General features: G+C 40.7%; 2 protein-coding genes across 2 annotated transcripts in view; one reads left to right on the forward strand and one right to left on the reverse strand.

Moving 5' to 3' along the window:
- gaa (alpha glucosidase) overlaps positions 1-15287 on the reverse strand; it is a 48085-nt gene that overhangs the window by 18259 nt on the left and 14539 nt on the right. The gene's annotated exons all lie outside the window — the stretch shown is intronic.
- On the forward strand, positions 5017-14188 carry LOC138194777 (sterile alpha motif domain-containing protein 9-like). Its single transcript, XM_069143754.1, has 3 exons — positions 5017-5234; positions 7448-7510; positions 8264-14188. Exons 2-3 carry the CDS (start codon positions 7507-7509, stop codon positions 12877-12879), a joined length of 4620 nt encoding a protein of 1539 aa, XP_068999855.1. The 5' UTR covers positions 5017-5234; positions 7448-7506; the 3' UTR covers positions 12880-14188.

Here is a 15287-nt window from a genome sequence, read left to right on the forward strand (position 1 = left end):
AAAATGGCATGGGCTTAAGCAGGCAGAGGACAGTGAATATGCTTGTGTAACTTGGACAATGATGTACAGGACAGGGGACATTTTATTCATTTTTATTCAGAAATAACAGTTTCTCAACAGTTTTTGGTTTTGTGGATGTCCACATGTCAGAAGTAAGGCTAACAGCAGCCACCTTTTCCACTTTAGCCTTAGCCTTCTCCTTAGCTGACTCATACTTGGCCTCCACCATGGCCTTCAGAGCCTAAAGGAAAAAATATATAGTGCTGAACTGTGAGACACAATAAAGTACTCATTTGTTTCATGCATGCACCCATACATACCTGCCTTGTAGGGAGAACATAATTAGGATCCAGTTTGGACACAAATGCCCTGAATCCAACATCATCCACAATACTGAAGGGCTGTGTGTCCTTCACTATCATGGAGACGAGGGCTTCATCCACCTCCTGTTTTCTGGTGGCTGGTTAAAAGAGAATAAATACAGTGTCTGTTACCTGTCTTTATTTGCACAATAAACAAAAGTGAACAGGGAAAAATTGTGATGGTGCATTTGTAATATTGTAATGACTTACCTTGGCTGGGTGAAGCTCCAGTTTCCTCCTTATTCTCATGCAAGGCACGGTAACGCTTCAGCATGGATGAGGTGTTGTTATTGTACCCCAACTCACCTTTGAATAAAATAAGAAACTGTGAAAAATACCGTTCTTGATAAGCAAACCTAATGTGTCTGAAATAGAGTTAGATTTAGCTTACCTTATTAGGAGTTATCAAATCAAAGTGTTCCCACACAGGGGAAATCCTCCTCTTCCCAGCTGGCTCCAATCTTATCACCTATCCTTCGCCATCAATGCTACTGGCAGAGCCTCCACCCAGGACAGCTTGGTTTGCGCACATACTTTACTGATTTTACTTTTCGGTGTCCGATTCATTCTTTCTACCCTCCCCTGTGACTGAGGGTGGTAGACCGTGCCAAATGCGTGTTTTAGGCCCAAATGTTTTTCTACCTCTTGTAAGTCTTTATTTTTGAAATGGGAGCCGTTGTCTGAACGGACGCGACGAGGACACCCATGCACGATTTATCCAGAATTTTATCACTGTTTTTGCATCCTCTTTTTCTTTTTTTTTTTTTAGCAGGTATTGCCTCTGGCCAGCCAGTGTATGCATCCACGGCTACCAGGAGGTACCTGTGTCCTCCCATGTTGTCTGCCATGTTTATGCCTTCATGTGTGTATGTGATGTGTGGTGCTGTCAGTGTTTTGTTCAGCCTGGTCTGTCTTAGTGATGACATGGTGAACGCTGTAGAATTCACATATGCCACGACTGTGTGTGTGGTGAGTACTATCAGTTGATGTTGCATGACTATGTGTGCCGTTTTCTCCAAAATCTTTTTGCCACTCCTGCTGCATGTCTTGTGCATGGTGGGTGCCTGTTCTCTGTAGCATCTAGTGTCACACTTACATACATCAACACCTTCCCGCTCACCCCCCTTTTTCTGAAACAGCACATCATTTGCTGTCTGGGCTGTTTCAGAAACATCCAGATAGAATGGAGCCGTGTAATCTGGTACCGACAGGTCGTTGGCATTGCTCAGGGCATTTTTGAGTGATATAAACGCCATTTCAGCCTGTGTGGTCCAGAATAAGGCGGCAGTAAGGTTCCTCCTAGTCTTTTGCTCATTGCCTTTTCTTTTATTTGTTTTATGTTGTGGTCCTAATTTTCTATTATTATTTATCTACTTATTCTAATCCGCCCTTCTACTTCTGGTGTGACTACCGCTCTCCTATACTACGCTGTCTTTGGGCCCCTTTAAACTTTAACTTTCACGTCTTAAATCTTAGTATTCGCTTATTTTCTTTGATCTATCTTATCCTTAACTTTGATCTATTAACTTCGGTCTATCTTTTCTATTAACTCATCGCTAACTAATCTCATTATTTTAAGTTGATTTATTTTACTTTATCTTATCCAATCAATCAACTATTCTTCCGAGACAGATACTGTTTCAGAAGTTGAATTGCTTGTTCATCAGACTTCCACATCACCGCCCCCTTTGATCACCTGTAGCCTTCTGTTGTTAGCGTCTTCTATCAGTGATCACGTGACAGGTATGAAAGGAGTTCGAGTCGGTGGAGCCTGTCGAGGTCAGCCAACTGTTTCTGACACCCAGATTGTCCGTGCCTCCCGTACTTGTGGGAGGACGTTTCCCCACTGGATCCGTCTCGGTGTTTTACTGCCTCTTGTCATGATTTCAGTGTGTCTTTTCTTTTTTTTTGGTTTTTATTTTGATGCCTGTTGCTGGTGGTTGCTCCAAGGAGGAGTGTTTGTCTCTGTCCTCGCTCTCTCTGTCGGCTTCTTGCGGTGCGGGCATGGTGCTGGTCTGCTGTATTGCATCCTTTGCTCTCAGGTTGGCTTGACTGTGTGCTGTCGCAGAGTTTCATCTTCCTCTGCACTGGTAGAGAATAACACTCCTGCTTCCCCCTCTGGCTACCACACCCAAACCCTCTCAATCTGTCCGTGATCTTTGCATCTTATAATATCTCTCGTTTTTACTGCGGGTTTGTTTGATTTTTCTCACCTTAGGGCTCTCACGGGGCTGTGATGCAGATTTTGCTGTCTCTAACCTAATTTGTCATTTGTCTGTCTCCGTTGTTCTAAGTTTTTGTTTGTTTTAGCGCGATCTTTCAGCGTTAGTTTTACTCTGTTCTGATTTTATTTTTCGCTTACTTCAATTTTTTTTTATTTCTGACTGAGATTCTGCCTCTGTTTATGTTATCCTTCTTTCTCAGTAATTTTGTTCATCTGGTCTTTTCTTCACCTGCTCTTTCCGTTTACTCTCCCACACTTGCTGTGTGGCTCCGCCTGCTAATGCCATATTATGCAATCTTCTTCTCCTATCCTGCATCTCTTCCTTTTCCTTTTCCTTTTTCCACTTCCTTTTTTCTGTCCACCCCTTAGGACCTTCTTCTTCACATTTCTTCATGTCTTGTCTGGTCTTATTTTCTGCTCTACTCAGCCATGGCCACACCACCGTCGTGTCCCGGTCCGCGGGGAATCCTTCTGTTTCCTTCAGTTCGTCCCATAACTTATCATATTCTCTCATTTCTCACTTTCTGACTCCCTTGTCACATCCCCTACTCAACTGCATCCTAATGAGAACCCACTGTTCTCCTACATTCACTTCTGGGCCACAGCCCCCATACTCCGCACACTCTCGATCAAATTCACCTTCCATCTCCTTTTTTTAATTTGTTTTTACTGTTTATTCAATACTACCACACAGTGATAATTCAACACACACGTGGAGATTGAGTGTGAATGACTCCTTTAGGTCAATTTGTGGATCTAGTGAGACAAGCTTCTAGGCTGAATAAATTCAGTCCGGTCTCACTCTAGGGGTCGCCCCAGATACCACAAATCTTTTAATTCACGCTCACTTCTTCACCAACACCACCCTTTGTTCCCCACAGAACAAGAACTTGCTGAGACTGGCTGTCTCTATAAAACTTGCTTAGTTCTTGGAAGCCACCCACATTTCCCCAGTATTTAAATGCTTTCAACAGTCTTTAATTTCACTTCAACATCGGACTGCAGTGGTCAGTTCTCCATAAGAAAAATGAATGACCTCACACACATTGTATCGCCGGGCCTGTTTAAGTTTACGCCTTATATAATGTTCTTTTGCGCCGTACCACAGAGTCAGGTTCGTACACCCAATTTTTGTTGGAGATTTTATTCTCCCTTAGTTTCCAATTTGCCCGCCGGATACCTCGTCCGCGGCACGCCGGATACCGCATCCAAGCGCAGACCTGGAGACTTTCTCCCCTGTCTTCCTTTTTTTACTGTTTATTCTGTTGTTTATTCTAGGACACTTGGTTTATACTTTGACAACAACACAATTTAATCATGTCCAATTGCAGAACTTTGTTAAAACAGGTGTCTGCTTACCTTTTTCAGTTGGCGCCCGCTGTTGTCATTGTAGACCAGATGTCCGCTGTGATCCTATTTTCAGTCTCTGCCTTCACTTCTCCGTCCTCATCACGTCGGGGTCACCAAATTGTTGGACTTGGGCTCCTGCTAGTACAAAGCCAGTATGTGTCAGCCCCCAGTCCTGCGTGTTCTTTAATGAGGCAATAGGAGAAGATGTCAGGCTTCAAGATATTTATTTAACAGCCGCAGAATAATCAGTTTACAGAGCTCTGGGTCCAGACTATGTTTCCCTGACCACAACAGAGTATGTGTCAGTTCACGAAGTCTGACCTCCTGACTTTCCCTGACCCAGTCTTCTTGTAGTACAGAAACCAAAAAGTCATGTGTATTGATGTGTCCTTTGTTGGTTGGTGGAGGTGGTGGTTGTCTTCCTTCACACCCTGGAGCTCTCCGGACAGCAGTCTGTTCCTGTTTATGACTCAAAGAACAACAGTATGTGACCCCACAGGTTGCAGACGCCCCCCTGTGACCTTTTGGTTTGGCACAGCAGTATCACTCTCATTCACAAACACAGCCTTTCGTCTACACCTTCATTCACAAACACAGCCTTTCGTCTACACCTTAGGATTAATAGTTGATAATAGGACTTACATATAAGTAATATGATATGGCATACATATATGTTGTATTATTGTAAACATAGCCTAGCACAGAATCGCACAACATCAGCATGTCATAAAAACATAAACGCAGTCCAAGCACGACAGCACACACCACAACGTCGTACTGACATGAATGACGCTTGTTACATTACCACGTTTCTACAAAGTACAAATACTACATGCTCTGATTTAAGAACTCATTGACACTGATGTGGTATTGTTTCTTCTAATAGTGATTGGCAGTATTCAGTGGTGTCTGTTTTTCCTTTGTTGAGCATTAAATATTTTTAGGGTGATTTGTTCATACCGTCTCTGGTAAAAATGGTCACTCCCTGCAGTATTACTGGACTGACTGAGTGACTGAAAACAATTTACATAATAATAAGGAGTGATTAACATCCCTTTACTGATCAGGTGACCTCCCCACCCCCCGAGTCATGCATAGTTCTGCCCTGATGTACCATGTGCAGCCATTTCATGGTAAATTAAACTGGCGCCGCTGAGCAGGTTCAGTGGGTCCCAGACCGCCCAAACGTAACGACGGACGACAGGGAAGGGTCGAGAGCTGCAGCAAGTCTTTTCCTTCCGCTCCGTAAAACCGGATTTGACTGACCAGTCTTTGTCTTCTGTCGGTATTTATCAGAGGTAAGAATCATGATCGCGTTTTGTCGGTCTTAACGGTTTTTTGTTTTTCGCCTTCATAATAGTAAATCATCTCTCCACGTAGGGCGCCATGTACTGTGTACCCTTAAACATATTAGGTTAGGTTAGGTTAGGTAGTTACTTACTTTATTAATCCCCGAGGGGACATTTTTTTCGCTACAGCAGCACACAGAAGCAATAAGATAATAATAGAATAATAGAAAAGCAATAAAATAGCAGTAAATAGCAGTATAAAATATAAAATGCACAGTATATACAGTAATTACAGTAAGCGTATTACTACATACGCTTGATGTTATGCTCCAAAGTAAGTTTGCAGCCTGGTTCTGGGTGTAAAATGTGGTATTTTAGTGGTCGTTTAGTGATTTAAATGAGAACAGTTTCCACACGCCTAACCGGGTTTCACAAATATCCTGTATTTTTTACGATCACTAGTGGATGTTACGACATTTACGACGTCCCGTTAAACCAGGGGTCTTCAAGGTTTTTCAGGCCAAGGACCCCCAAACTGATGGAGAGATGGAGCAGGGACCCCCTACTATATATATATATATATATTATAAAATTGTGTTTTATATTAAACTGGGCCTCGTGCCATGTATAAACATACCTTGTTTATTATGCATTCAATACTAAGCTATTCAAATTATACACAGGTTCATATATTCATGTTTTTATTTTAAACATGTGCGAGGTACAGTGAGTAGGGTGGCCTACTACTACTGGTATCAGGGAGATTTTTTTGTTTGTTTTTTGTTCCCTTACATCTTTTCAAATAATATTGCAGCTTGTGTCCGGGATCTCAGTCAGCTGGGGACTGAATAGGCTCTCGGTCAATCACAGAGCATGCGTGTAACATGCGGCCTTGTGATTGGCACAGCGGGTCCTCCGCTTTGTGTGCGGAAGGCTTGGAGGGACAGGTCCAGGCTCATCTCACGCGTTGAGTGAACCGGTGCCCACCTCGAGAGCTCCTTTGTGTCGCTGAATGTGTGCATTTCTGACTGAAAGATAACATCTTCTGCATCCATTTATACAATATGTTGGATTCATGTTAATGTATATTTAAAGACATTTAAATTTGGGGGGAAAAAAAGATGAAAAATTGTCTAATCAACCACAAATTTGAAGACCTCTGCATTAAATATTAAAAAAAAAAAAAAATAGGCTACAATATAATTACATTTTAATTATATTATTCCAGTGGAAAAGAAATAGAAAAAAATACACACATGTATTTATAGTTTTCTTCTTGTGAGGACTCTAGTAGCCTGCCTAACCTGAAAGTGTTGTCATGTTTTCTCATGTATGTTCTGTTCACTGTCATAGCTCTTGTAGCATTGTTTTTTTTGTTTTGTTTTGTTTTGCTCTAGCAGGCAACTTGTTTTTTGTCAAAATAAAAAAAACCATTTTGTAATATGATCCTCATGTCCCACTAAATGGTCAACCTGATATCAACAAAGCGTGTAACGGAGCCTTCGGTCCACTAGATGGTACCGTGTCGGTGCCCGAACCACAACAGTGAAGGTCAGGAACAGATCATGGTTCAGCTTAAATGTGACACGCTCACAATATACTTGGGGTTATACACCAAAACTGCTTAGGGTTAGAAAAAGATCATGGTATCAGTTACTTAAGGTACGTTACGGGAATTTAATATGTTATGTGTGTAAACTAAATTAACATTACTTAAAATAAATTCACGCTTATTTTTGCTTTCTCACAAACTCGAACACCGGTCTTCTGGGTAAATAAATGTCTTGTTTGTTCGATTCAGCCACCCCAGAACTCCTACCTTCTTAGATTTGAGCTCTCTTTGTACTTGCATGCATTTATTTTTCATGCCCGGGCGGCGTAAAACATGACACCGAGACAGGGTCCTTAAGAAACTTGTTTGTGATTATTAAAATTGTTTTATTTTTGAATAGATGCTGAAATATTGTTTAACTCGATATCAGTATTTACGCTCAAAAACCCAGTATTAGCCAGGCTGTTATCTTGAGTGACTTTGATGTAGACCTGCAAATGTAAAATTCAAGAGCGTTTTACATGGAGCTTGATGTGACTGTGTCAGAAAGGATGAACTGAACTCAAAGTTGTTTGGGATTTTAGCTTCAAAATTTCACCACAAAGTTTGGAAAGATAAATGAGCCTGCAAGATAATAATGGACTGAAAAACTGTATCATATTTTTTTCAGGTGGAAAGTGACTGTGAGTAAACGCCAACACTGATAATGTGAAAAACAGAAAGGAAATCATGGGTGAGTGTAACTGGTTTCTATGAGATGTCCCTTTTAAATATTTGCATACTTTCTTTTGGTGGTTTTGGTTTTCTTTAGTCTGAATTTATCTTTATTATTTTTCTTTTCTCTTAAAGTAAATTTGCAAATTATTCCCTTGTGAATCACAGATTTGGCTTTATCAGCATGATATAATAGTCATGGTATACCATGGTATACCATGACTATTATATCATGCTGATAAAGCCAAATCTGTAGCCCGATACAAACACAAAATCCTTCAGCTATTTTTTTTTTTTTTTTAAAGTAAAGCTTTACATTTACAATCTGTTTTTAAAGGTGCAGCAATAATTATTTTTATATTAATTTTATTGAGTCAGATGAGTGTGTACAGTGTGAATGGGGTCACAATTTATTACCCAACTCTGTAGTTCTGGTCAATTATATGTTTTTTTAGCAAATTTGTTCGGGTTTTACAGAGCACACTTTCACTGTTTTGTTTTCTTGGCTAGAAACAGGTCTCCAACGTTGCTCTGTATTTACTTGATGTGTAAATGTGTAGATAAAGTCTCCAGTATTAATGAACTAGCTTGTGCTGGAGAGGGATGTCAATATTGGAAGCTAATGTGATTACAGACTAACACGTGGTTGGCTTTTGTTTTTCATGTGATTTGATTACAAAATCTAAAATTACACCAAACATCCCATCTGTATTTCTTTGAGACTGTCACTTTTAATCAAACCCATTGATTTGTATTTCTTTTCACTGTTCAGCTGACAAACCTGAGCAGTCACCCAAGAATTGGACAGAATCGGAAGTCAGCACCTGGCTAAGATCGATTGGGGTGAAGGAGCACTACATAGAAAAGCTCTACGAAGAAGAAGTAGATGGACAAATCCTTCTTACACTGAATGAGGACTTTTTGAAGTCAAAGATATGCATGAAACTGGGGCCTGCTCATTTAATTATCCAAAGAAGAGATGAGCTTCTCCACTCCCAGCAAAAATGTCAGGAAAAGAAAAAGCCCAATAGCAGCAAAAAAACTGAGCTGGAGCAGAAGAACAATCCAACAATAAGTGAAGGTCGTCCAGCTCAGATTCCTGTGACAGATCAAGATATCGTTGAGGAGAGACAAACTGCTCAGGAACAATGCACGTTGACTTCAAAGGATGACTGCAAACCACGGCCATTTGATCAGGAAGGGATTGATTTCATATATGTAAAGCAGAGAGTCCTGCAACCTGAATCTGGTGCTTTTAATCTGACATCTCCATGCCGTGAATTTAAGTCTTTTGCCATTGCTGCTGAATTGGATCGCACAAGACTCCAAGCTAAGTTTGCCAAAGAGGTTCTTAAATTTGCGACTGGCTGTATGAACATCAGATCAAATGGCACAATACACTTTGGTGTCATGGACAGCAAGGAAGATGCAGGGTACGTGCATGGGGAAATAAAAGGGATCCCTGTAAAAGAGAGGGACATTTATGTAGATGCTTTGGACTACATTGAAAGGAGTTTCTCCTCTAACAAGGAGCACGTGCGGCAATGTGTGCGACCGCCAAGGTTCATTGAGGTTATGGATCTACAAAGTACAGAAAAGAGGTTCGTGATAGAGGTTGACATCGTGCCTTCAATTAGTATCGTTAAGAACAAGGTGTACGCAGTCCGCCTGCCTAACTTCAAAGAGTCAGTTAACAAAGTAGAATTTGAGAAAGAAGTGATTCTGCGGCGGGTGGGTTCAAAAACCGAGCCAGTGAGCGACAAAGACTTGAGCGATTTTCACGAGCGAGTCAAAGATCGAGATGCTCAAAGAGAGGAAGCAGAGAAAAATCAGTTCCTCAGCGGTCCAGGAATCTGCCAAGACCTTGGAAGGAAACTCACAATGCTAATGACTAGTGGAAAGAAATTCATGGAAAAAGAAAAATGGTTCATACTGGTCACAAACAAATTCACACCTGATGACCTTTGCAACATCGAGTGGCTCCTTAACATGAAAATGTTCTGTGTGTTTGACTTTGACCCAGACTCAAAAATATCAGGCCTATGCAGTAGATACCTTGATCATCATGCTGCAAACATGCATTTCCTGCAGAGCTATAGGATTTCCGGTGGCAAAAGCATCGAAGAACTTGCAAGCCACTTGCATCTGTTCGAGCAAACTAGTTGGATCTTTTGTAATGGCCGCACTGATTTCAAAGGAAATGAAACTCCATGTGATGAAATGACTTGGATCAAGACCAAAATGACATTCTTGCAGGAAACTGTGTCTTTGATCTGTAAGCAAATCTTGCCAAAAGGTACCTTCCAGGTCATTTTCCTTCTCACATCACCAGTTGAGAAACCACTCATGCACACCTTTTATGAGTTTTTCACAGACATGGAAGGCCATGAAGACATCATCTGCATCTGTGAATCAGAGGGAAACTTCCAGAAGTGGCAAAGCTTTGCAGAGGGTTCATGTGGAAAAGAAGCTGTAAATACTTCCAGTGTTGTTGGGATGAAAATGAGTCACGTTAATGCAACTCTGCAGCTTGTACAACCCACAAAAGCATGTGCCCGCAAACACTTGCCAATCTTTGTGAAAGGGACATGCCTTCTTGAAACACAGGTAGAGGAACAGATGTATTCTCTGGAAATTCTGATGGTCAATCATTGTGATGAAACAAACATAGATTTCATCAATGAGGAGAAGGCAAACATTGAAGGCCAGTTCTACCGAGGTGGAAGAGTGACTTGGTTGAATTTCTGGCTTGCTGAGCACAAGCATGTTGGAGAGGTAATTGAAAGAGATGCTTATCGTGAAACTTCCCGACTTCTCAAAGATGCTTTGAAATACAATGCAGATCAAACTCCAGTGAATATTATAAACATCTACCATCACCCAGGAAGTGGAGGAAGCACTGTGGCTAGACAGGTGCTTTGGAACAACAGGAAAGATCTAAGGTGTGCCGTTGTGAAGCCTTCTTACCCGGCTGCTGTTGTTGCACAACATGCATTTGATCTGAGAGAATATGAAGAAAAAGATCCACTGAGGTGTCTTCCTGTGCTGCTCCTCATTGAAGACTCAGACAAAGAACATCTAGATAATCTCAGGCATGAGCTAGAGGTGGCCATTAACATCAAACGAATCCCGTATGAAACTGTAAGTTTCATTTTGTTGAGCTGCAGACGTTCCCATGATCCAGAGAGGAGATGCAGGGAGTCTCCTTTACAGAACATCTCCGTCACTCACAAACTGTCTCCTCAAGAGAAGAAAAAGTTTGCTGGAAAACGAGAGGACCTCAAGGAGCATTATAAGCATAACTTCATCCTGACATTTGTTTGGATGAGTGAAGGATTCAGTGAGGAATACGTTCAAAAGTTTGTGGAACATTTGCTCCAAGACATTGACCGTCAATCTGTTGTCACAAAACTCATTCACTTTGTAGCATTGCTGAACACGTATGTTCAAAACTCATTCATCTCTCAGTCCCATTGTGAAGCACTGCTTTCTTTAACCCTCCAGTTGGACGGGTTTCGCCAGCATAAGTTTGAGATGTCACTCAGTAAACAGGCTAAACTAGTCTTCTTGCATCTTCGAGATGACAAGACACAGATTAAATCGATCCGAATCATCCACCCTCTCGTTGCAAAAGAAATTCTCCAACAACTTCTGGGAACCCAGCAGACCCAAAGCAGTTTGGCAATGGAGTTGCTCTGCGAGAATGTGCTTTTCGAGCACAGATTTGGAAGGGAGGAGTACCAGACATTTCTGAGACATCTTTTGATAAGGCGATCCAGAATTAGCAAAGGGGACAAAGATGATAGTCTTTTCTCTCCTCTCATTGAGCATGTGCGTAACATTGAGAAAAACCCAGACAAAGCTATCGAGTTACTCAAGGAAGCGTTCGAGCGTTTCCATAAAGATCCTTTCTTTGCTCAGCAACTTGCTCGCATTCATTATACTGATGAAAAGTTTGAAGAGGCAAAACACTGGGCAGAGACGGCAGCTAAACAGTTGCCCAACAACTCGTACATACTCCACACAAAAGGGCAGGTGTACAGAAAATGGTTCCAAGCAAAATGCAAAGCAATTGATAATGACAACAAACCAAAGACCGCCCAAAATACAGCGGATGCTGTGGCGACTGCACTGAAAGCCCTTGAGTGTTTTCAAGAATGTGAGAGAGCAGCTGCTGCTGATATGGAAAATGTTAACAGCTCAGGATATTTTGCTGAAGTCGAAGTTGGGTGCAGCCTGCTCAAACTGATCTCTTCATTGCAAGTATTTGTAAACAGAGGCAATGGCCATTCAGAATGTATGAAGTACCTGGTAACAGATTACATTCCTGAGGAGGTTGAAGATGCCTGGGGACCATTTCATGGCGATTTGAAAAATCTCCACACGATAATGCAAGATGCCTTGGAATGGATTTCAGAGGACCTCAGTTACTTCCAGACAGACAATGGTCAGGATGAAGATGAGACACCTGAAAGTCTGGAAGAGAAGATAAGCCATCCTCTGAAATGGTTGGCAAAAAAGTCTTCTGAGTATGGGAAGTACTTCAGTGAAGCGTATTCTACTGCACTTGTAAAACCGGGTCAGTCGATCCCAGACAACCTATCTGTTTTCCAAAAACGCATGATCATCTATCAACTTGGCGGTGGTAATGTAACATCCATCCTCAACAAGTTAACCGACCAAAAGGATGCAGTACGTCTTCTTGAGTATATCGTTTCTCTCTACCCCAGAAATCCAATCAACGCCAACTTTGGTCAAAGGGATATTGTGAATTACATAATGGCCCACATCTCTCTAAACTGCCTGTCGCCACGAAATCCAAAAGTAGCTCCTCTGAAAGATCTACAGGCGCTTTGCCGTCAGTTCCCATCTGATAAAAGGAGATGTTTGCCAAATGCACTGTTCTTGCTTACCTTGCTATTCTGGCCTGAGGATCAAGACACAGACCAGGAGAAAGAAGCCAAATATGAAATCGTGCAATCGGCCGTTGAACACCTGGAAAAAGGCTACTGGACCAAGATGAAAGACATTCCCCAGCGAAAAAGAAGGATTTACACCCATTTCTTTCTGGGAAAAGGGAATGGGTTGGATAAATTTGTCCACAAGAAAAAGTTTGAAAAACTCACAAAGGTTTTCTCAGTCTCTGTGAAACGCATGATGTGGCTTAGTGGAGAGGCATGGAAAATGCCAGACATTGCCAAAATGCTGAAATGTGTTTCTGGATGGACTGAAGATAAAGTGGTTTATCTTGAAGGTCCTCGGAAGAAGAAGTTCAATATCCTGCCTCTCTACGTCCCCTCGGTGCCTCATAGTAATGAAAACATCACCTTCTACTTGGGGTTCACCTTTCGAGGCCCCGTAGCCTGCAACATCCTTGTGAATAAATAGCCTATCATTGAACAAGTAGCCGAAGTGTGGGCTGAGTGTCCACCTTATTACCAAAAGTAAGAAGAGACTATGGATGTCTCTTCAAAAGTCACAAGCTTTGTGAGCTCCTCAGTTTGGAAATATTTGTAAAGCTAAAACTAAAGATGTTGAGGCACACGTCATGGTGTGAATATTGCATTGTTTCAGAAGCTGTAAGATGGAGCGATATTTTAATTTTCTATCATTGTTTTTGTATTCTTTTACTTTTTTTTTTTTTTCTATTTGTATATACAAGTTTACTCAAAAATACAGCCAAAGTATATATGAACATGTTTAACCTGGACCATGACACAATTCACTCTGAATTTATAAATGAATAATAACTATGTAAACATTTTTTTCTACTCTACAGCTGAGTGTAAGTGCTAATAGAAACTTTAAATGTTCCGTTCAGGACCTATGTGTAGAATCTTTTCATTTTCAGATTGATTGTAGCTCTGGCTTAGATGGACTGTCGGTCACACCTGGCATTAAATTGCATTTCAAAACCATATAGTGACCATTTGTGCTTGGATTTTGGCAACTGTCTCACGATTGGTGATTCGGCTAAACAGCAAAATAAAATCTTCCATCTACACAAGAGAAGCAGTCTGTGGCTAATTGTATGACTTGACTAAAATGTGAGCATTCAAACTCTATCGTCAGTTGTTCACTTGTGATTTGATCGCCAAATAGATTTTGGTTCCACGTGTGAACCCTTCCTAAATGTTTGGGCTTTAAATTCATCTTTGAAGCTTTCAGTTACTTTTTTTATTTTCCAGGATAATAGGAAGCAATGGAAGTAATTGCAACTGTTTCTGAATAGAATGAATTGAATTATTTTTATGGTAATTGAGTCTATATTTTGACAATAATGTGTTAGAAGCTACAGAAGAATGTTATGCACAGTTGGAAAAGAATGTACATACTGACGTGCAAAAGAAAAATTTTTTTAAAAAGTGTTCGTATCAATGCTGTATATATTTCACAAACTTTGAAAATTCTTTCTGAAGATAAAAGTGCAAAGGAAGCCAGTTAGACTGCAGTTGTTTTTCTGGCAAGGAATGGCTTTTTTTTTTTAACATAGAAATATTTTACTGTGTATTAGTGTTCATAAATATGTGAAAGATGTCAGTGAATAGAATAAAGCCTCTTTTTTTTTTCCCCAAGCATCATTTTATAGTGTCACTTCTTGAACAAATCAACCTTTAAAGTTAAACTTGAACTGAAATGATAATACACTGGGTCAATTGGGAGCTGAATAACTCATGTTTGCACGTTGAAAAGTACACCAATAATATTTTCTAAAATCAGTTTCACAGTGTGTGCATGTACTGTGAATTGAAATAAAACAAACAAACACATAAAGATGTTACAGCTCTGGATTGTTAACTGGTAGAATTGCAAGTACAGTTTCTCATTATCCAATGCAGTTCTCAGAGATTAAGGGCAATAATTACAAATGCTTCAGCATTTATTTTTCTTTAGATTTGTGAACATCTTTGTTTCATCATCATAGTGTGCCTACTAATTTAGATAATTGTAAAAAACAGTAAATAAATAGTAGCTCGGGTCTTAGTCAAGTTAGTTATGAGATTAATACATTTTCTACTCAGAATAGTTAAAAAACAAACTAATGCCTCCCAAGTTACAGATGTTCCCATAAAATGTGTTGATTTATCAAATACTTTTAATAAAGGCCACACAGCCTATTCATATTTTGCCACATGAAAACATTTTTTTCAAGACACACAATTTGCTCATTAGACAGATTTCAGGAATGAAATTATTTGGGAGGTAAGTACATTTATAAATTATTTGACCCATATTCAAATCTGAAATTATGTAAATCTAACTACTTAGGAAACACGACATCCCAAGAGGGTTAAATTAAATAACTTTGATACCATTTTTTATACTTGCCTCGAGAGTTCATATTTTAACGTAATCCACAAAAAAAAAAAAACTCGAAAAGGGAAAATAAGCCTTGTTGTAGTTTTGAGCGGTGGTTAGGAGGTGGTGTTTACAAGGACCCAAATGCAAGCTCACAGACTTAGGTATCAGTTCCAAAATAGTCTTTATTGCAATAAACAAAAACAAACAAACCAAAAGGTGGCACCTATGGTGTCCACTTGCTTCCAGTCCGGAGGGCAAACTCGACCGACAGATCCGGGGAGACACGGCGGCAGACCAGCGGAAGGAACGGCGTCAATAATCCTCCGAGTCGGGAGTGACTTTGATAGGGAGCTCCGCAGGAGGAACAGGAGCCGGAGGAACGGTAACGTAGTGATGTTACGAGATGTGCCGACGCTTCGAAGCGTGTGTCGAGTAACGGAGGGGGCGTTTCCTCGAAGCGTGTGTCGAGGCTTGCTTCATTTAGGGGAGGAGCC

This window comes from Embiotoca jacksoni, unplaced genomic scaffold (assembly GCF_022577435.1).
Source record: "Embiotoca jacksoni isolate LCO1_2020_lvr unplaced genomic scaffold, fEmbJac1.0.p SCAF_113, whole genome shotgun sequence".
NCBI lineage: Eukaryota > Metazoa > Chordata > Actinopteri > Embiotocidae > Embiotoca > Embiotoca jacksoni.